This window comes from Pseudophryne corroboree, chromosome 3, assembly GCF_028390025.1.
Source record: "Pseudophryne corroboree isolate aPseCor3 chromosome 3, aPseCor3.hap2, whole genome shotgun sequence".
In the NCBI taxonomy this organism is placed as follows: Eukaryota; Metazoa; Chordata; class Amphibia; order Anura; family Myobatrachidae; genus Pseudophryne; species Pseudophryne corroboree.
Window position 1 is genome coordinate 651,348,441 of NC_086446.1, and position 22,201 is coordinate 651,370,641.

General features: G+C 44.1%; 1 protein-coding gene across 5 annotated transcripts in view; it reads left to right on the top strand.

The window, feature by feature from the left end:
• Positions 1-22,201, top strand: part of CABCOCO1 (ciliary associated calcium binding coiled-coil 1) — a 453,528-nt gene that overhangs the window by 345,477 nt on the left and 85,850 nt on the right. For 3 of the 5 annotated variants that reach the window (XM_063961808.1, XM_063961813.1, XM_063961810.1), the window contains one exon: positions 10,767-11,237. The exons of the other annotated variants lie outside the window; for them this stretch is intronic. In XM_063961808.1, the coding sequence (XP_063817878.1) occupies positions 10,767-10,841 (75 nt within the window). In that variant the 3' untranslated portion in view covers positions 10,842-11,237. Of the gene's footprint in view, positions 1-10,766; positions 11,238-22,201 lie in introns of those variants that run through there. 5 annotated transcript variants of the gene reach the window in all.

Sequence of the window (22,201 nt, forward strand, 5' to 3'; positions counted from 1 at the left end):
GGTGTTTTTTCCAAAAAACCCTAAAAAACGGCTTAAATCATAGAATTTGGGGGTCATTTTGATCCCATAGTATTATTAACCTCAATAACCATAATTTCCACTCATTTCCAGTCTATTCTGAACACCTCACACCTCACAATATTATTTTTAGTCCTAAAATTTGCACCGAGGTCGCTGGATGGCTAAGCTAAGCGACACAAGTGGCCGACACAAACACCTGGCCCATCTAGGAGTGGCACTGCAGTGTCAGGCAGGATGGCACTTCAAAAAAATTGTCCCCAAACAGCACATGATGCAAAGAAAAAAAGAGGCGCACCAAGGTCGCTGTGTGACTAAGCTAAGCGACACAAGTGGCCGACACAAACACCTGGCCCATCTAGGAGTGGCACTGCAGTGTCAGGCAGGATGGCACTTCAAAAAAATTGTCCCCAAACAGCACATGATTCAAAGAAAAATTAAAGAAAAAAGAGGTGCAAGATGGAATTGTCCTTGGGCCCTCCCACCCACCCTTATGTTGTATAAACAGGACATGCACACTTTAACGAACCCATCATTTCAGCGACAGGGTCTGCCACACGACTGTGACTGAAATGACTGGTTGGTTTGGGCCCCCACCAAAAAAAGAAGCAATCAATCTCTCCTTGCACAAACTGGCTCTACAGAGGCAAGATGTCCACCTCATCATCATCCTCCGATTCCTCACCCCTTTCACTGTGTACATCCCCCTCCTCACAGATTATTAATCCGTCCCCACTGGAATCCACCATCTCAGGTCCCTGTGTACTTTGTGGAGGCAATTGCTGCTGGTGAATGTCTCCACGGAGGAATTGATTATAATTCATTTTGATGAACATCATCTTCTCCACATTTTCTGGAAGTAACCTCGTACGCCGATTGCTGACAAGGTGAGCGCTGCACTAAACACTCTTTCGGAGTACACACTGGAGGGAGGGCAACTTAGGTAGAATAAAGCCAGTTTGTGCAAGGGCCTCCAAATTGCCTCTTTTTCCTGCCAGTATACGTACGGACTATCTGACGTGCCTACTTGGATGTGGTCACTCATATAATCCTCCACCATTCTTTCAATGGTGACAGAATCATATGCAGTGACAGTAGACGACATGTCAGTAATCGTTGGCAGGTCCTTCAGTCCGGACCAGATGTCAGCACTCACTCCAGACTGCCCTGCATCACCGCCAGCGGGTGGGCTCAGAATTCTTAGCCTTTTCCTCGCACCCCCAGTTGCGGGAGAATGTGAAGGAGGAGATGTTGACGGGTCACGTTCCGCTTGACTTGACAATTTTCTCACCAGCAGGTCTTTGAACCTCTGCAAACTTGTGTCTGCCGGAAAGAGAGATTCAACGTAGGTTTTAAATCTAGGATCGAGCACGGTGGCCAAAATGTAGTGCTCTGATTTCAACAGATTGACCACCCGTGAATCCTGGTTAAGCGAATGAAGGGCTCCATCCACAAGTCCCACATGCCTAGCGGAATCGCTCTGTTTTAGCTCCTCCTTCAATGTCTCCAGCTTCTTCTGCAAAAGCCTGATGAGGGGAATGACCTGACTCAGGCTGACAGTGTCTGAACTAACTTCATGTGTGGCAAGTTCAAAGGGTTGCATAACCTTGCACAACGTTGAAATCATTCTCCACTGCACTTGAGTCAGGTGCATTCCCCCTCCTTTGCCTATATCGTGGCCAGATGTATAGGCTTGAATGGCCTTTTGCTGCTCCTCCATCCTCTGAAGCATATAGAGGGTTGAATTCCACCTCGTTACCACCTCTTGCTTCAGATGATGGCAGGGCAGGTTCAGGACTGTTTGGTGGTGCTCCAGTCTTCTGTACGCGGTGCCTGAATGCCGAAAGTGGCCCGCAATTCTTTGGGCCACCGACAGCATCTCTTGCATGCCCCTGTCGTTTTTTAAATTATTCTGCACCACCAAATTCAATGTATGTGCAAAACATGGGACGTGCTGGAATTTGCCCAGATGTAATGCACGCACAATATTGCTGGCGTTGTCCGATGTCACAAATCCCCAGGAGAGTCCAGTTGGGGTAAGCCATTCTGCGATGATCGTCCTCAGTTTCCGTAAGAGGTTGTCAGCTGTGTGCCTCTTCTGGAAAGCGGTGATACAAAGCGTAGCCTGCCTAGGAACGAGTTGGCGTTTGCGAGATGCTGCTACTGGTGCCGCCGCTGCTGTTCTTGCTGCGGGAGGCAATACATCTACCCAGTGGGCTTTCACAGTCATATAGTCCTGAGTCCGCCCTGCTCCACTTGTCCACATGTCCGTGGTTAAGTGGACATTGGGTACAACTGCATTTTTTAGGACACTGGTGAGTCTTTTTCTGAGGTCTGTGTACATTTTCGGTATCGCCTGCCTAGAGAAATGGAACCTAGATGGTATTTGGTACCGGGGACACAGTACCTCAATCAAGTCTCTAGTTGCCTCTGAATTAACGGTGGATACCGGAACCACGTTTCTCACCGCCCAGGCTGCCATGGCCTGAGTTATCTGCTTTGCAGCAGGATGACTGCTGTGATATTTCATCTTCCTCGCAAAGGACTGTTGGACAGTCAATTGCTTACTGGAAGTATTACAAGTGGTCTTCCGACTTCCCCTCTGGGATGACGATCGACTCCCAGCAGCTACAACAGCAGCGCTAGCAGCAGTAGGCGTTACACTCAAGGATGCATCGGAGGAATCCCAGGCAGGAGAGGACTTGCCAGTGACATGGACTGCAGGACTATTGGCTTTCCTGGGTAAGGAGGAAATTGACACTGAGGGAGTTGGTGGTGTGGTTTGCAGGAGCTTGGTTACAAGAGGAAGGGATTTAGTGGTCAGTGGACTGCTTCCGCTGTCACCCAAAGTTTTTTAACTTGTCACTGACTTATGATGAATTCGCTGCAGGTGACGTATAAGGGAGGATGTTCCGAGGTGGTTAACGTCCTTACCCCTACTTATTACAGCTTGACAAAGGCAACACACGGCTTGACACCTGTTGTCCTCATTTGTGTTGAAATAATTCCACACCGAAGAGCTGATTTTTTTTTGTATTTTGACCAGGCATGTCAATGGCCATATTCGTCCCACGGACAACAGGTGTCTCCCCGGGTGCCTGACTTAAACAAACCACCTCACCATCAGAATCCTCCTTGTCAATTTTCTCCCCAGCGCCAGCAACACCCATATCCTCATCCTGGTGTACTTCAACAGTGACATCTTCAATTTGATTATCAGGAACTGGACTGCGGGTGCTCCTTCCAGCACTTGCAGGGGGCGTGCAAATGGTGGAAGGCGCACGCTCTTCCCGTCCAGTGTTGGGAAGGTCAGGCATCGCAACCGACACAATTGGACTCTCCTTGGGGATTTGTGATTTAGAAGAATGCACAGTTCTTTGCTGTGCTTTTGCCAGCTTAAGTCTTTTCATTTTTCTAGCGAGAGGATGAGTGCTTCCATCCTCATGTGAATCTGAACCACTAGCCATAAACATAGGCCAGGGCCTCAGCCGTTCCTTGCCACTCCGTGTCGTAAATGGCATATTGGCAAGTTTACGCTTCTCATCAGATGCTTTCAATTTTGATTTTTGGGTCATTTTACTGAACTTTTGTTTTTTGGATTTTACATGCTCTCTACTATGACATTGGGCATCGGCCTTGGCATTTCATCGTCTCGGCCATGACTAGTGGCAGCAGCTTCAGAACGAGGTGGAAGTGGATCTTGATCTTTCCCTATTTTAACCTCCACATTTTTGTTCTCCATTTTTTAATGTGTGGCATTATATGCCAGTATCAATAGCAATGGCCTACTACTACTGCGCACAACTGAAATGCACCACAGGTATGGATGGATAGTATACTTGACGACACAGAGGTAGGTAGAGCAGTGGCCTTCCGTACCGTACTGCTATATATACTGGTGGTCACTGTGTCAGCAAACTGCACAACTAAAATGCACCACAGGTATAGAATCTAGATGGATAGTATACTTAATGACGACACAGAGGTAGGTACAGCAGTGGCCTTCCATACCGTACTGCTATAAATAGTATACTGGTGGTCACTGTGTCAGCAAACTGCAAAACTAAAATGCACCACAGGTATAGAATGTAGATGGATAGTATACTTAATGACGACACAGAGGTAGGTACAGCAGTGGCCTTCCGTACCGTACTGCTATATATAGTATACTGGTGGTCACTATGTCAGCAAACTGCAAAACTAAAATGCACCACAGGTATAGAATGTAGATGGATTGTATACTTAATGACGACACAGAGATAGGTACAGCAGTGGCCTTCCGTACCGTACTGCTATATATAGTATACTGGTGGTCACTGTGTCAGCAAACTGCAAAACTAAAATGCACCACAGGTATAGAATGTAGATGGATAGTATACTTAATGACGACACAGAGGTAGGTACAGCAGTGGCTTTCCGTACCGTACTGCTATATATACTGGTGGTCACTGTGTCAGCAAACTGCACAACTGAAATGCACCACAGGTATAGAATCTAGATGGATAGTATACTTAATGACGACACAGAGGTAGGTACAGCAGTGGCCTACTGTACCGTAATGCTATATATTATATACTGGTGGTCACTGGTCAGCAAAACTCTGCACTGTACTCCTCCTATATAATATTATACTGGTGGTCCCCAGTCCCCACAATAAAGCAGCACACTGAGCACAGATATGGAGTGTTTTTCAGGCAGACAACGTATACTGGTGGTCACTGTCAGCAAAACTCTGCACTGTACTCCTGCTATATAATACAGCTGCTCCCCAGTCCCCACAATTGAGCAGTGTGAGCACAGATATATGCAGCACACTGAGCACAGGTATGGAGTGTTGTTTTCAGGCAGATAACGGATAACTGGTGGTCACTGATCAGCAAAACTCTGCACTGTACTCCTCCTATATTATACAGCTGCTCCCCAGCCCTCCCCACAATTAAGCAATAATGCACAATAAAGTTCAACAATATCGGAGAGGACGCCAGCCACGTCCTCTCCCTAACATTTCCAATGCACGAGTGAAAATGGCGGCGACGTGCTGCTGCTTATATAGAATCCGAATCTCGCGAGAATCCGACAGCGGGATGATGACGTTTGGGCGCGCTCGGGTTAACCGAGCCATACGGGAGAATCCGAGTATGGCTCGGACCCGTGTAAAAAGGGTGAAGTTCGGGGGGGTTCGGTTTCTGAGAAACAGAACCCGCTCATCACTAATATATATATATATACTATATATACTATATATATGAAAGAGGACCGGCACTCTTGTTACCAAAATATATATAGTTGCCCATGTGCCTTCCAGTAGAAATTCACAGTAAACAAAAAATTTAGGATTGCACTCACTGGTCTTCATACACTGATAAACATAGTCTGCACGACTGTGATGCAATGTCAACATTTCGTTTTCTTTTAAAAAGGAATTGTTGACATAGTATCACAGTCGTGCAGACTATGTTTATCAGCATATGAAGACTCGTGAATGCCATCCTACACTTTTCTTCTACTATACTATACTATATATATATATATATATATATATATATATATTCAAGCAAGAATCTGGTACTCAGTCTGAATCTGACACATATCCTGCCAGGTTCCGTCCATTTTAGGCTGCTAAGCTTACAGCCCTGTATAACACACCAACGACCGGTGGCAAAAGTGCTTAGGCACTGAAACATCGATTTACACAAGCTTGTGTCAGTGATTTTTTTTCTTATGTAAGAAGTCCAGAGTGCCGCCGGTCATTGGTGTGTTTTATTTATATATATATATATATATATATATATATACAAGGGATGAGTGGGTCTGGTTATCCAGCAACCGATCCACCCCGAACTTCTCGATTCTAGCTGGGATCTGAGTCCTGTTCAAGGTTTCTCGCCTGACTCGGATCCCAAGCACCACTGCATGTAGGTATGTATGTATATATAGAGAGAGAAGAGAGAGGACTGGCACAGGGTTTCTCGCCTAACCCGGATCCCAAAACGAGGCAAACCATCATCTTTCCCCTGTCAGATTCTTGCAGGTTTTGGATTCTATAAAGATCCTCGGTGATCATGCCATCTTCACTCTGATGTGGAGCTTGTATTGAATGGATATGTCCATGCGGTGTCTGTCCAAGGGTGCTCTGTTGTTCATCCAGGGGTGCTACTGGTAGATGTAGGGACGTTAACAATCTAGGAACCTCCTCCCTGTTATGTCACTTGTGCATTCATCCAAAGTTTTTGTCAAATTCAGAAACTTTGGCTTAAAATGTAACAATCAGTCCAGAGATACCTAGCTCCCTTCTCCCTGATAGATCCAAGTACCTGCAATGTCCACCACCATCATCTTCATCGTCAATATCCTCAATCATAATTGGAAGTAGTCCTGCATCCAATTTCATAAGAATGCCTGACTCCTCTCCTATCAGGTATTCCTCAGAAGGATCCCTGAGTGCTACGCCTGTTGCTGCCGCTGCTGTTGTGAGTAGATCTTCATCCCAGAAGGGAACCAAGAAGACTACTTGTAGTAGTTTAACAAAACAATTGACTGTTAAACAATCCTTTTCAAGGCGGAGCAAGTATGACAGCAGTCACCCAGTTGCACAGCAGATTACTGACATCATAACAGTTATGCTGGTGTTAGATGTGCGTCAAGTATTCACCATTAATGCAGTTTGTTTTAGACAGTTAATTGAGGTCCTGTGTCCCTGCTACCAAATCCCATCTAGATTCTACTAGAAAAGCAATTTCCAGTCTGTACAAAAACATTAAAATAAGTGTTACTTCCCCAAAATGTGGAAAAGTTGATGTTCATCAAAATTAATGACAACTTCCATAAGGAAGACCTTTACCAGCGTTTATATCCAAAATATACCGAGGCACCTTTAATTGTGCATTCCAGCAGGGACAAATTAATAGTGTGTTAAGAGGAGGATATACATGCTTATGGGGGTATGGAATCGGATGCTGATGATGTGGATCCAGTATGTGCATGTAGAGACCATTGGCAGCTTGTTTTGTGGGGGCCCAAACAAACCAGTTACAGTATTTCAGTCACAAGTGGCAGTCCCTGTCGTTGAAGTGATTAGTTTGTTAAACTGATACAACATAAGGATGGGTGGAAAGACCCAAGGACAATTCTATCTTGCACCTCTTTTCTTTCCATAATTCACTGTTTGGATCATTGCTGACTTCTTGTATAAACAACAAACATTTTCATAGTTTATTAAACTGTCACCCTGTCTGCCACTGCAGTGCCATTCTGTTTCCTAGATGTGCCATGTTGAAAGTTTAAGTACCACATGTTTGTGCCACCCACTGTTGTCGCTTAGCTTAGTCATCCAGCTTATTTGGTGCAAACTTTTGACCTGAAGTGGATGAAAACAATGGCCCTCATTCTGAGTTGATCACTAGCTGCTTTTGGTCACAACGCGGCAATTAGGTGAAAAAGCGGCATTTCTGCGCATGCATACGGGCCGCAGTACACACGCGCGAAGTACTTTCACATAAAACTATGCAGTTTTACACAAGGGCGAGCAACGCTTTTCTGTCGCTCTGTTGATCGGTGAGTGATTGACAGGAAGTGGGTGTTTCTGGGTGGTAACTGGCCGTTTTCAGGGAGTGTGCTAAAAAACGCAGGCGTGACAGGTAAAAACGCAGGCATGCCTGGGGAAACGGGGGAGTGGCTGGCCGAAGGCAGGGCGTGTTTGTGGCGTCAAAGCAGGAACTAAACTGAGTGAAGTGATGGCAAGGTAGGAGTAGGTTTGGAGCTGCTCAGAAACTGCATGAAAATTTTTACGAGCAGTTCTGCTAACCTTTCGTTCGCACTTCTGCTAAGCTAAGATACACTCCCTGATGGCGGCGGCCTAGCGTGTGCACTGCTACTAAAAGCAGCTAGCGAGCGATCAACTCGGAATGAGGGCCAATATTGTGAGTTGCGAGGTGGTAAATTGACTGAAATTACTGGAAATTAATGTTATTGAGGTTTATACTGTAAGAACAAAAACAGACCCAGATTCCATGATTTTAGCTATTGTTATGATTTACTGAAAAAAAAAACAGATCTAAAAGACAAAGGCTATACAGATCCAATAACAAAACCAAAACTTAGGGTTTGGTGCCCATCTCACACACACATACACACACACACACACACACACACATACATACACTTCTGAGGTACAATAAATACAGTATGTGGTAGAGTGGCACAATGTCTAGGTAGGTGTGCTTAATCATGGTCCATGCATAGCTTTTCAGGTAAATGAAGATAATGCTTTACTGGCGGCATTAATGAAAAAGAAAATAACAAATAACCTAGCCCCCATGCTGCTTGGACCCTTTCTATAATGTCAGCTAGCCTACATCACATAGTCTTACTTGAATGTCTCAGTCCTGTCTCAAAGCTACAGTAAAGCATCTCCTGGCCTACTCATACTCAAGGCCCACTGGCCTAGCTTCTTCTCAGCAACATAAGCTCAGTCATAGAGATTGGTGGCTTTCCCTGTCTCCTGCAGGTTTACATAGACACTGGCCTCCACTAGTTTCCGGTCACACTGAGCTCTTCAACTGCCACCGCAGCCTGACTGGATTTTACAATCCAAACTGGGCAGGGCACACAGGCAGCAGCTTTACCTTGCTGAAACAGTCCAGACAGGCTCCACTCTGCAGCAATTAGTTGTCACACCTGCCTTTTTATCCCGGTGCATGCGGATTCCCTCCTGCTCCACACAGGATCCATGACTCACTGCTACCATTTACCTTAATAATGCTACAAAAAAAATAGAAAAAAATAATATATACAGTATATATATATATATATATATATATATATATATATATATATATATATAAATTCTGTATGTATATATGAATGTAAGGAAATCAGGGGGCACTAAGATTCTAAATATTGTCCAGACAAAGAGTCCTTACAAACAGGGAAAACCAATATACAAATATTTCAAATTTCACAATAGGACTTGAGTCAAACCCCGATCTGGAAATGATGGATTAATTATTTTAGGTTACCAAATGGATTTGATTGCGTATATCGACCTGGAGATACCCTCACACCAAAAAGGACACCCAAAATACGGCATCAAAAGTGTTTTTAATTCATAACATTCAAAAAGAGTCGTACATAAAATCATATATAAGAACAAGTACAGTAAAAATTTATTTTTATAGAAAAAAAAGGGGTACTCACCGCTTTGTATAAAATACATAGATACATTTAATGTATCTATGGGGGTCATTCAGACCTGATTGCATGCTGCTGGTTTGTGCAGCATTGCGATCAGGTCTGAAGTGCACATGGATTGCAAGGCGCGTCGCTCCCTGGCGACTGCAGTCGGCAGGGAGCAACGGATCTTATGAAGGAAGCGATCGCACCGGTGATCACTAGAAGATTGACAGGAAGAGGCCGTTCGTGGGCATCAACTGACCATTTTCAGGGAGTGTGCATGCGAACGCAGGCGTGCCTGGCCGTTTCTAGGGAGGGATCCTGACATCAGCTTCTGTCCTGGTTCATCGCAGCATTTGCAGCCCTGCACAGCGAATCCCCCCTCTCCTGTTGGCGGTGATTACCTGGTCGCAGCAGTGCAAAAAATAGCCTGTGTGCTACCAGGTCTGAATTAGGCCCCATGTCCCTGTCCACTACCCTAACCCAGGCGGGTTAGGGTAGTGGATAGGGGATGGATAAAATAAGGGCATTCTCAATGTCGGGATGCTGGTGTCAGTCATGTGACCGTCAGCATCCCAACAGCCGGGATCCCACGAACCCCCATATTCTATGACTTGTCAACTACAAACTACAGATAATTAGTCCACATGACTGCACTATCATGTAAGTGGTCTATTGTTTTCAGACTTCTCAGATTGACAGCTATCTCTTTTTTTTTTGTTTCAGTCGTATCAAGGCGATAATTAATGTGTTCTGGTTTATGCAAATAAATAACGTCAGCATAAAAGTTAGACTGTATTGTCAGTACTTGGTAAATATGGACCATTTAAAAAAAAATACAGCACTTAACATTTCAGTGTTTATAAAAATCTAATTGGGCAGTAAGGGTGGTGTAATGGTTAGCATTACTGCCTCACAGCACTGAGGTCATCGGTTTGATTCCCACCATGGCCCTATCTGTGTGGAGTTTGTATATTCTCCCCGTACTTGTGTGGGTTTCCTTCAGGTACTCCGGTTCCTCCCACAATCCAAAAATATACTGGTAGGTTAATTGGATCCCAACAAAATTAACCCTAGTGTGAATGTGTGTGCGTGTACATGTGGTAGGGAAAATAGATTGTAAGCTCCACTGGGGCAGGGACTGATGTGAATGGCCAAATATTCTATGTAAAGCGCTGCGGAATATGTGTGCGCTATATAAGTAATTGGTAATAAATAATAATAATTTGCAAAAATTTTGCCTAGATCAATAATTGTCACGTGAATAAACAATATCAAAATACATTATTGTAAAGTTATCCTAATACATTCTCTTACTAGGTTTTATTTTTATTCCATATTTCAACAGATGTCACATAATTTCCATATGCTTTAATACACATTTCGAATGTGTTATGCACCTTAATATGGCAAATGTTATCACTTGAAAGCAGGCTCTTATTTTGTAATGTCTGTAAAACAGGCAGACACGTGAAGTGTAATCTCTGTGTAAAGGCTAGATGGATATGTCAGACCTACAAAGACAAAGTGCAGCAGAGGGCAGCTTTTCCCTAAATCCTTTTTCATTTTCTCTTCAGGTTGAGATAAATGAAAAGTTAAGGGTTCAGGAAGAGGCCTTCGTTGCAAAAATAGAAAACCTGAAAAAGCCATGACATTCTCAGCAAAGTGTATGGAACTTCAAGAATCTCACCCTACACGACTGGAAAATATCACCTTTTCGTTAATTTGCTGTTCATGCAAAACATCCCACAAGCAACAGCAGCTCTATTTAATCTGTGGTACTATTTTGGTAGCGAATATATTACATATATATCATATAAACACATAAAAATCTTACTTTTAAAGTTCTGTAAATATAGCTAACTCATAGTATTGTAAGCTGGATAAAATATTGATATAACAGAATATGTAATGAAATACACTAATATAATGTGCAAATGTTGTTCTTTTTGACTTTCTGTACACACAGTCCCTGTATTCCCAAAAGTTCACATAAGGAGTTTTTAATTCTATTAGAAAATAAAATAAAAAATCTAAATTAGTAAACATTTGCAGACTGAATTGTGATATTGTTTTACATTTATAGATTTGTTTTATGCAGTTGTTTGGAAGCTACAGTAAATACCATAAATACTGGGTACCTGCTCTAAGAAGAGAAACCTACATTTTATATTAAGTCATACGCAATTGGTAAATTGCTTTGCAAATAATATGATCATGAAACGCAACACATTTTACTTTGATATTTTAAAACCTGTGATTGTCTAATTGTATTCACTATTTTGCTGACTTCGGCTAGATATCTAAGTATAGTAGAGTAAGTAAGTAGAAATGTTTCTCACTTATATACAGTAATCCATATTCTGGCTAAAACGTTAGTTTTCAAAATTAATCTGACCCTTACATTCCTCTCCTTCAAGATCCACTATAAGAAATTATTATTTAACCAAGACTGTGTTAGGCGCCGGGGTCCACAATGTCCGCGCGGCCCGGCGCCTAGCAACTAGGGACGCCGTGCGCGTTCAGCCGCCGGCTTCCTAACAACGCTAGACGCCGGGCGCGCTGAGCCGCCCGGACCCTAGCAACGGGGACGCCACGGGCGGACCGCGTTCCCCGTTGCAGGGTCTAGTTACACACGCACACACACTTCTCTTCTGGCCGTGCAGCAAGGCAGCTGCACGGCATTAATACCAATCAGGCTCTGAACAGCTGATTGGAGGACTCCCTGCTAAATACCTTCTCAGTGCTTCTCACAGACGCCAGTAATAGCTTCCTGCATGCTGCTTTGGTTTGCTGAGAGTCTGTTCCAGTCCTGCTGTATCCGGTCATTCCTGTCCTCAGAAGTCCTGTATCCGGGAGTTGTCATCTCATCCCAGGAAGTCGTTGGGTCCCCAGTAGTCCTGACTGATCACCTTTGAATATCGAGTGGTGTTTTTCGTGAGTTGCGGCTCTGCCGTGTGTTGCGGCTCAGCCGCTTTATCTTTACATATTTTGTCTTTGGAGCATTTGCGGAGGGTTCCGCTTCCACAAGTCCTCTCTGGAACTCGGCGGTGCCGGGTAGGAGAAGTGGACAAGTGGATATTTTGGTTGTCCTTTTCCCTGGCGGTTTTTCCGCACATATTCTAGTTTTTATTAGCTTGTAGCCCCTGGCCTGGTTGTTTAGTCAGAGGGCCCCTTGTTATCACCCTGTCTCGGATTTCCCTTTGTCTCTCATTTAGACCTGGGGGGGCATCGGAGTTGGGCAGACGTAATCCGCCCTTCAAACGCGGCTGCCATGGGCTCAAGCAACCATAGTCTCGCAGGGGATTTCTGACAGCACGGGCGAGACAACGGAGTTAGGGCGCCAGGGGCTATTTTCCATTCCCGCTCCCTTCCCCAGCATTACGTTCCAGTGCTCCGGTCCTCGCAATAAGATCTCCTCAGACCAGAGTGCTCGAATCATAACAGACTGCTGTTAGTTTTTACTTTGTTGAAACATGTTGTCAAATTCTATAGTATAATTAGGGGATGCAGTTAATTTACCAACTGTCAGGATCCCTATGAAATGCCACCGGTCAGAATACCGATGCTCTGAGGAAGCAGAGGGCCACTGCTTTGGGGTACTGAATGTAATAGTCTGCCACTGTGAATTGGGCATTGAAAGTAGCCCTACAATGCCCAATGCTTCTCGCTGAAATTATTTTTTTTATCGCGGGTGACATAGAAGGGATCAGTAAGTCCCACATGCCAGGTTATTCCATCTTTCAGTCCAAGGCACCTGAAGCAGCTTCTGATTCCTTATATCCCAACCAGGGACAGATTGGGCCACTTTTCAGCACTGGCATTTGTGAAAAGGGGCACGCGCTGCATAAAATGTGGTGTGTACACTTCTCACGGAGACATATCACGGGTCAGGAGGGTGTGGACTCGCGGCACTTCCCCATATTTCTTTTAAAAGAAAGTGGGGAGTTGTGCTGCGTGTGGTTTTCCCAGCTCTCTGTGTGACCGGTCCAGCCCACCAAACCATTGCAGACCATTAGCCCTTCTGGCATTTGCCAGAAGTACCAGATGGGCAGTCCGGCCCTGACCCCCTCTTGCTTTACAATGTAAATTAAGGGATATTAGCGGCACCCATAATTTCCCATGTTTCATATAGGGGTATAGCTTTTAGCTTTAAGGCTCCGACTCTTTGAAATTCGCTGCCTTGCACAGTTCAAGAGCCCTTCACTCCGGAAACCTTCAAAAACAGTCTCAAGACTTACAGGGGCAGATTTATTAAGCCTGGTGAAGGGATAAAGTGGACAGTGATAAAGCACCAGCCAATTGGCTCCTAACTGCCATGTCACAGGCTGGGTTTGAGATATGTCAGGAGCTGACTGGCTGGTGCTTTATCACATTACACTCTATCACTTCACCAGGCTTAATAAATCTGCCCCACAGTACCTGTTTACTAAATCATTTCACTAGTGCCCCTTTTACTTCAGAAAAAAACATTAAAAAAAACCTTAGCTCTCTTTCCTATAATCTGTCAATTCTTAATTTTTCTTTGTATCTTGTGTATTCTTTTTTTTTTTTTAAATATAGTTTCCGTACTATTGGCAAAAAGTGCTATACAAATAACATTTATTATTATTATTTTTTGTTTTGTTGTAATTATCAACATTATTATTATTGTTATTATTATTATTATTATTATTATTATTATTTTTTTTTTTTTTTTTTGGGGCAGGCATGCTGTCTTCTTTATTTTAGTTTTCTGTAGCTTTATTTTTATTACTACAATGCTTAATTTTAATAACTTTATAGAAAACACTCAGAAATAAAATAACATAGCACATAATGTGCTGATATGAACCTTACTAGTTAAATAGATATTAATCAGATTGTTGATACTATATTTGTGAAGCACAGCTTTTGTTATAATTAGGTTCACAGTGCATATTGGGCCTTATTCAGAGCTGATTACTATGACTGCAATCGCTCAAAATGCTTTGTTTTTGCCATCTGCTCACGCATCCCGGAAGGATGCGATTGCGGCTTGATTGACAGGTGATGGGCATGGCGTTGAGGGAAGGAATTGGCTCGATGACGTTGCCTTAATTTCCTGTGATTGGAAACATGGTGCCGGACAGCATGCATATGCAGCCATACTGTGTAGGCAGAGGTCTACCTCTATTTGGGCAGAGCCACACATGCTGGACGGCCTTGCCCTGTGCTGTGCAGCCCCCACCATGTGATTTTAGTGGTCACAGGTTTTGCTGCGATAACAAAATCTGCGACCAACTCTGAATAACCTCCTTTGTCAAGTGCTTTAAAGCATTTGCAGATTTAAAAAAATATTTAAATGCTAGACAGGCAACAAAATTGTAGAAGTATGCTCTATGGGGATTGCAAAAGTTGCATCATTGCCAACCACTGTGTCATACAGGAAGTGTTTGTTATACAGGAATTGTTTTAATACAGCAAATGCCTTTGTAGCCATTATTCAGCATGATTTCTCTGAGTAAAGATACACTTCTGCAGCTATCCAGAGTCCTGTGTGGATTTACACACAGATCACTTTATATGATGTCAGTTGGCTATCTGTGATGGCACAAGATCTCTGTCACATAAATCTGGTGATTTTTGATTATGCCATTGTAGTCGCATTGCTCAATTTCAAAGTAATGGTGCATATACTGCTGTACAGAACTCTCGGATAAGTCAAAAAAGGTACAGGCACATGCCTTGCTCATCCTAGCTGGGGCTGAGGCTGTTGATAAGGCAGACACATTTCTCGGTTCAGAGGGGAGAGATCAGGAGGATACTGAAACACGTTTGAGATATGCTTACCAACGAAAACTGCTATAATGGACTGAAATGCTTTTAAAACTGCTGTGCAGAACCCTTCTGAGAGTATTCGGTCATATGCTGCCAGATTGACACTACTAGCAAAGAAATGTGATTATGGTGTACTATATTGGCAAATTAGGTCATCAAGGAAAGGATTCTGTATGGTACTTATAATCAGTGCTGAAATTAGGGCGGTACTGGGTGGTACGGAGTACCATTAAGAAATGTGGTGGTGGTACTCAGTACCACCAGCCCACCGCTGGGGCATAATTTATAAGGGGCATTTTTGTGTGAGGGAAATAAAATGGTGTCAGTGGCATACCTGTGTGTAGCATAATATGTAATAGGCATTATGGTGTGTGGTATAATATGTAAGGCATTACGGTGTGTGGCATAATGTGTAAAAAGCATTACGTGTGTGGCATAATGTGTAATAGGCATTACGGTGTTTCGCATAATGTGTAAGGGGCATTATGGTGTGTGGCATAATGTGGCCATGCCCCTATTGTCATGTAGCCACTCCTCTAGATTTGTGTTACCATGCCCCCTCATGACACGTGACCATGCCCATTTTTACTATCAGTACCACTAAGAAAAATTTTTACTTGCACCACTGCTTATAATGATGTAACTCATTCATATTTACTATGTGAGAAGTAATTAACACTGGGCATTGCTTGCTGCATGAGCAGTTTAATAAAAGTGCAGTACAGTTTAAAAGACAGTCTGTAGAACTGATGACAGACTAACACTACATGTTCCAACAAGCCATCGCACTGATGTCACACTGTGGATTCTCCACTAGAACACCCAAGATATCAGTTTCCATTGCAAGAGATATTGACCTCAAGGCTGAAAAGGGTAAAATATTAACCACCATAATAGATAAGCAGACAATTAGTACCATCAGAATAAAAAGTGTGAAGTCATGTCACATGAATTACTCCAGCACACAAAACACCTATTGACTCCTTTCACACTGTGAATGTACTGTAATTGCTTACTTTGGCCAGTTAATCAAGACAATGGAGAGGCCACACTGCAATCTACAATCTTCCCGCTGCAGTTCCATATAATGGGCAGGAATGTCAGACCACTTCTAGATTTGCCGAACAGCATAAAACTCTGGTTAATAACTTGTGCTAATGTGTATGTCATTCAACAGGATGTTCCAGAGCTAAATGACTTTGCTAATCTGTTCAGTTGTAATAACAATGGGAAACCACAGTCACCTAGAAAATACATTTAAATGAATTGTTTCTCCCACAGTACTGTATGTGCTCCCAGACACGTGTCTCTGGCCTTGAAGGACAAAATGATAGCAGAATTAACCACAAATTCAATGTTTCATGCTCAATCTACAAATGTACCATCTGAATGTGCTGCAGAAACTTGAAAAAACCCCACCATGCCACTGACACGTTATGATGTGCTCACCAACCTCTGCTAATGCTTGTCTCGTTTATCCTGCACAGCAGGCCACCTACCTAGAGTCTTGTTGCCTCAAGTCTTACTTCACCTTCCACAATGAGTTAACCCTCTCAGACGGTATCCTCCTGCATGGTCAGCATTTTGTGATACCTTATGCACTTCTACAGTGCCACATTATGTGCTGTCTGCCCCCCGACTCCTGTACTCTTCTTCCACCTAGAAGTCGAGAATCTCTCATCCTCCCTACGGTACATGGAGTAAAGACTGGAAGGCAAATACTGTAAGAATTTCATCATGTCCCTTTTGATACACTCTCTACCTGTAACTATATTTCTTAGCTTATCTTATGTCAGTACTGGCCTCTCTGTCATTTACTTTTCTGACCTTCTGTCTGTGCCAGCCTCTTTGTCCCTCCCATCTATGTGCTGTGCCTATCTATATCCATTTCCTGTGCTGCCAGTATCTCTTCTTTCCCTTTCTCTGTATCTCCCTGTTATCCCCTTGTGTGTTGTATTCCTGTTTTATTTCCCCAATTTGTATGTTTCTCTTTGTTTCTCCTTTGTGTTTATGGGCAACTTGTGACTATCTGACCTTTCTTACTTCCTATTTGCATATTGGTTGTCTTCCTTTACCCCTCTCTTCACCCAGTGGCAAACGCAGGATTTGCATTGGGGGGTTCCAGAACTGGGTGGAGCCAAGCACGGGGGTGGGGACTGAGGTGACCCAGTATATGCTGGGTCCGTAAAACTAGTGTGTCTGTGTGTGTGTGTGTATATATATATATATATACACACATATACATATCTACACATATATATATACCGTATATACACCTATATATATATACATATATATACATATACACATAGCATATGAAACATGCATACATATATATATATATATATACATACAGTACACGTATATATACACATGTATATATATCATATGCGTGTGTGTGTTTATATGTATGTATATACATGTGTATATATGTATGTACATGGATATATATGTACTTAAATAAAGTAAACTTTTATTAAGCACTTACAAGTGCCACCAGGAAGACAGCAGGCTGCAGAGGACACTAGACAGCCATTAATAATACTCGGCTCACAAAATGCAGCACAAAAAAAAAGTTTTGTTTTGTTTTGCTTTTTGGTGGAGGGGGGGGGGGTTTCTGGGTGCTCGGAACAACCCCCCCCCCCCCCTGCGTGTTCCACTGTCGCCCCCTATGTTATGCTTTTCTATTGCTGAAGTCCTGGGAGTCTTGTTGGCTTCCGATCAGAAACAACATGGACAAAAAAGCACAATTACTGTATGTCCAGCGTCACTTAACAGAACCTGAGGATGACAATGTAAGCACAATCTTCTGTTTTTAATAGTTTTGCTGAGCAACAGACACAACTGAGTAGTGAACTTTATAAACATTAGGTATCAAATTCATCAAGCTCAAAAACCCATATTACCACTGTAAATGAGACAGAATGGCATGTTTATTATTATATTATTTTCAAGGTTTGTTTTATACTACTGTACTCCATTAGCCATGTCCCTCATGGGCTGAAAAGTGAGTTGTTATAGAGGATAGATGGGTGAATATTTGTGGGTGGCTTTTGAGAGGAGGATAGGGTACAAAAATATAGGTATGCTATGGGTGTTAAGGGTCCATTATCTTTGCAGAATGAACCTGGTAGGGCTCAACTGCCACACAAGTCTGCAAATCCTTATGCTGACTCCCAATTCCTTCCTTCATCCAATTTAAAATAATAACCCTCACTTACAAAGCCCTCATACACATTATTTACATTTCAGAACCTCATTTTACTTTGTCTCTAGAAAATACATTATTTTTTATCCCACCTACAAGACTCTTCTATGTTGCTACTTACTTATGTAATGCCCTATCCAGGGCCGGCTCTAGGCACGTTCGTCAGAAGAGGCCGAACAGGGTACCGTGCTACTAAGGGAGCACAGCCATTTCAAATGTGGTGCCAGCGATCAGACAATCAGAGCTCACGGCCTGGCAGTGGTGGCTCCTGATTAGCTGCTGGGCCACGAGCTTTGATTGGCTCACTAGCCAGTGCCATATTTCAAATGGCCACCTGAGACCAGACTCAGTGGGGGAAAATTCAAGTGTTATCACCTCCGATCTCCTGTCTAAAGTGACAGGAGATCGGAGGGGGCAATATTCATTTGATGCCCCCTATTGTGCTGATTATGCCCATTATTGTAGGGTTTAGCTGCATAAAGTCTAAACCCGACTATACTAATAGGCACAATCAGGAAAAGTGCCATTTGGGTGCCCAAACAGCTCACTTTTCACACATTTCATCTCACCACCCCCAGCAGATGCGAGCTAAAAATGTAGACGCCAGCAGCCAATCACGCCTGAATTGGGCTATATTTGAATATCTTTGTTGTGCGCCATGTAGTGGCTGCTGGCATCTAAAAGATTTGAATTCTGCCCAGTGAGTAGTAGGAGAGGTGTGCACTGCTTTGAGCTCTCCTACCCTCAGACATGGACCAAAGCAGCCCAGCAGCAGCTGCAGCTGAGCCCTGTCCAGCAGCTGCAGCTGAGCCCTGTCCAGCAGCCACAGCCAAGAAGAAGCAGTAATGACCGGGGTGGTGGTGAGCACTACTGGGGACATTGTGTAACTGGCACTACTGGGGGCATTATGTGTAACTGCCACTACTGGGGGGCATTACTGGGGGATTTAGTGAAAACTGGAATGGTCTGGACCCTGGAATGCTGGACTGAAAAGAATCCATTACTGGGGCAGTACGGGTAAACAGCTATTGCTATGGCCATTATGTGTAAGAAGCACCACTGTGGGCATTATGTGTAAGAATGACAATTGTGTGTCTAACATGGAGTGTGATAATATATATATATTTATAGTTTAATAATATATAGTTGCGAGGCTGTGGCCACTTTTCCAGGAGCAAATGCGCCTTGGGTGCACATTGGAGGGGGAAGGGGGGGGGGTTGCGTAAAAAAATCTCACTCAGGGTGCTAGTAAGGCATCCCTATCCCTACCACACCCAATCATACTATTCCCTAGGCTAAAAAGCAATTAATACAGGGCCTTCAGTGATAGCAAAAATGCGCTATAGCGCATATTTTACCCGAAATTGAGGACCAGTGACTCAGTTTAAAAAAAAGGGTGGGTCCCACTGAGATTGGCTATAAGTTTACTGAATGATGTCTCCCTTGCCCGGCTGCAGAGAGGACTATAAAAGTGAAGGAGCAGCAAATCGGTCAAGGGAGGGAGACATCATTCATTAAACCTGTCAGCTGGCTGAGGAGGATGTGGTGACCCCTCCCTCCCCTACCTCTAGTGGCAGTGAAGATTGCAGAGGCGGGGGTGTGGCCTACTGTCCTGCCATACGCTGGGATCTCAAGTCTGCAGGGGACCTGGCTGCGTCTATCCCACTGCCGTGAGCTGGGGACCGGAGACTTCCTGCATCTGCCGCATGCTGCCTCATGCATCTGCTTGAGGACCTGGCCTTGCTGTCATCAGAATACTGTCTATGGGACTCCCACACGGGTGACATACTGCTGTGATGGCTGTGAGTGCAGACGGCCTGACTACTCCTGTCCTGCTGGGCTCCGGTGATGAGGTGCAGCTGCATCCCGCTGTAACTTTCCTGCCTAGCCTGCCTGTGCTCCATTTACGCTTTCTAGGAGCTGCTATAGACACTACAGCCGAGGTGGTGGTGAGTCCCGGGGGTAAGATAGTGTGGACACGCAGTGCTCCTAGTAACCACACTACGTTACACACTCCCGTCCCCCCCAATCTTATGCTCTGTACAGTATAACCCTTTGTATATAGTGCACTGTACATTATTTTCTGTTCACTCCCATTTCATTTTGCTAGACTAAGATAGCCGTTGGCTTTCTGGCATGCACCGGCGCCCCAGTGCGAAAACGCACAGCAGTGACCGGGTCTGAATGACCCCCTAAGCTAACTATACATACACTATGATCTATGTATTGCCCTCTCTCTATCAGACAGGTTTATTAATTTAAACATGTAGCCAGTCCTAGTGGAGCGCGTTCCTGGGGACCCACCCTTTTTTAAAAAGTACATGTGCCACCAACAGGGTGCCACGCTCATGGGTTAAAGTGTTCCGCCTTCATCTGCGCACCCACTAGCTCCTCCCGCGGCAAGCAGCAGCTGCAGCCTACAGTGACATTGGAGAGCTGCTGGAATCCCTATTCCCATGGCCTCAGCGCCGCCCCACAGTTCTCCACAGACTGCGCTGCTGTGCCACCGGTGGAGGAGAGCTGGGAGGAGAGGGCAACCTGAGCGCACTGCCCCCTGGATCAGTGATCCAGACAGGCTGATGACTCACCTCACAGAGACCCCCAACAGAGGCCAGGACTGCCTCCTCCTCCTTACCCCAAGTACTGTCTGCCCCTAACCCCCTCCTTTCCCCCCAGCACTACTCCAGCTGTTATCTACGCTTAGCCCTTAACTACCCCCAGCACTGCCTGCCTGTAGCCCCTTCCTTGCCCCTCAACACCATCCCAATTGCTGTCTGTACTTACCCCTCTCTACCTCCAACACTACCTGTCCTTACCCCCTCTACCCCCAGCTCTACCCTAACTTCTCCCTGCCTCTACATCCAGCTCTAATCAGCTTTTCCCTACCTCTCCCCCCATAATCTGTGTTGTGACCCAGAAACTGGAGTAGGACCACAATTTTTTAAGGTAATGTGTCCCTGGGACCCACACATTTTTTTGCTCATCGCGATCACTGGCCTTACTAAAGTATTCATCCCCCTTGGCTTTTTACCTATTTTGTTACATTACAACCTGTAATGTATTTATTTATTTTTATCTGAATTTTATGTGATGGATCTGCACAAAATAGCCTAAGTTGGCAAAGTGAAATGGAAAAAAAATTTATATAAAAAAATTATTTTTATAAATAAAAATTTGAAAATTGGCATGTGCAAATGTATTCACGCCCTTTGCGTTGAAGCCCCTCAAAAGTTATGGTGCAACCAATTACCTTCAAAAGTCACACAATTAGCAAAATGAAGTCCACCTGTGTACAATCTAAGTGTCACATGATCTGTCAGTATAAACACACCTTTTCTGAAAGGCCCCAGAGGCTGCAACACAACTAAGCAAGAGGCATCACACCATGAATACCAAGGAGCTCTCCAAACAAGTCAGGGACAAAGTTGTTGAGGTTGGGTTATAAAATAATATCCAAATCTTTGATGGTCCCCCAGAGAACCATCAAATCCATAATCTTCAAATGGAAAGAACATGGTACCACAGCAAACCTGCCAATAGAGGGCCGGCCACCAAAACTCACAGACCAGGCAAGGAGGGCATTAATCAGAGAGGCAGCACAGAGGCCAAAGGTAACCCTGAAGGAGCTGCAGAGTTCCACAGCAGAGACTGGTGTATCTGTGCATGTGACCACAATAAGCCATACACTCCATAGAGCTGGGCTTTATGGAAGAGTGGCCAGAAAAAAGCCATTACTTAGTGTTATAAATAAGAAGGCATGTTTTGAGTTTGCCAAAAGGCATGTGGACAACTCCCCAAATGTATGGAGGAAGGTGCTCTGGTCAGATGAGACTAAAATATAACTTTTTGGCCACCAAGGAAAACGCTATGTCTGGCACAAACCCAACACATTCCATCACCCCAAGAACACATTATGCTATGGGGATGGTTTTCAGCAACAGGGACTGGTAAACTATTTTGAGTTGAGGGAAAGATGGATGGTGCTAAATACAGGGATATTCTTGA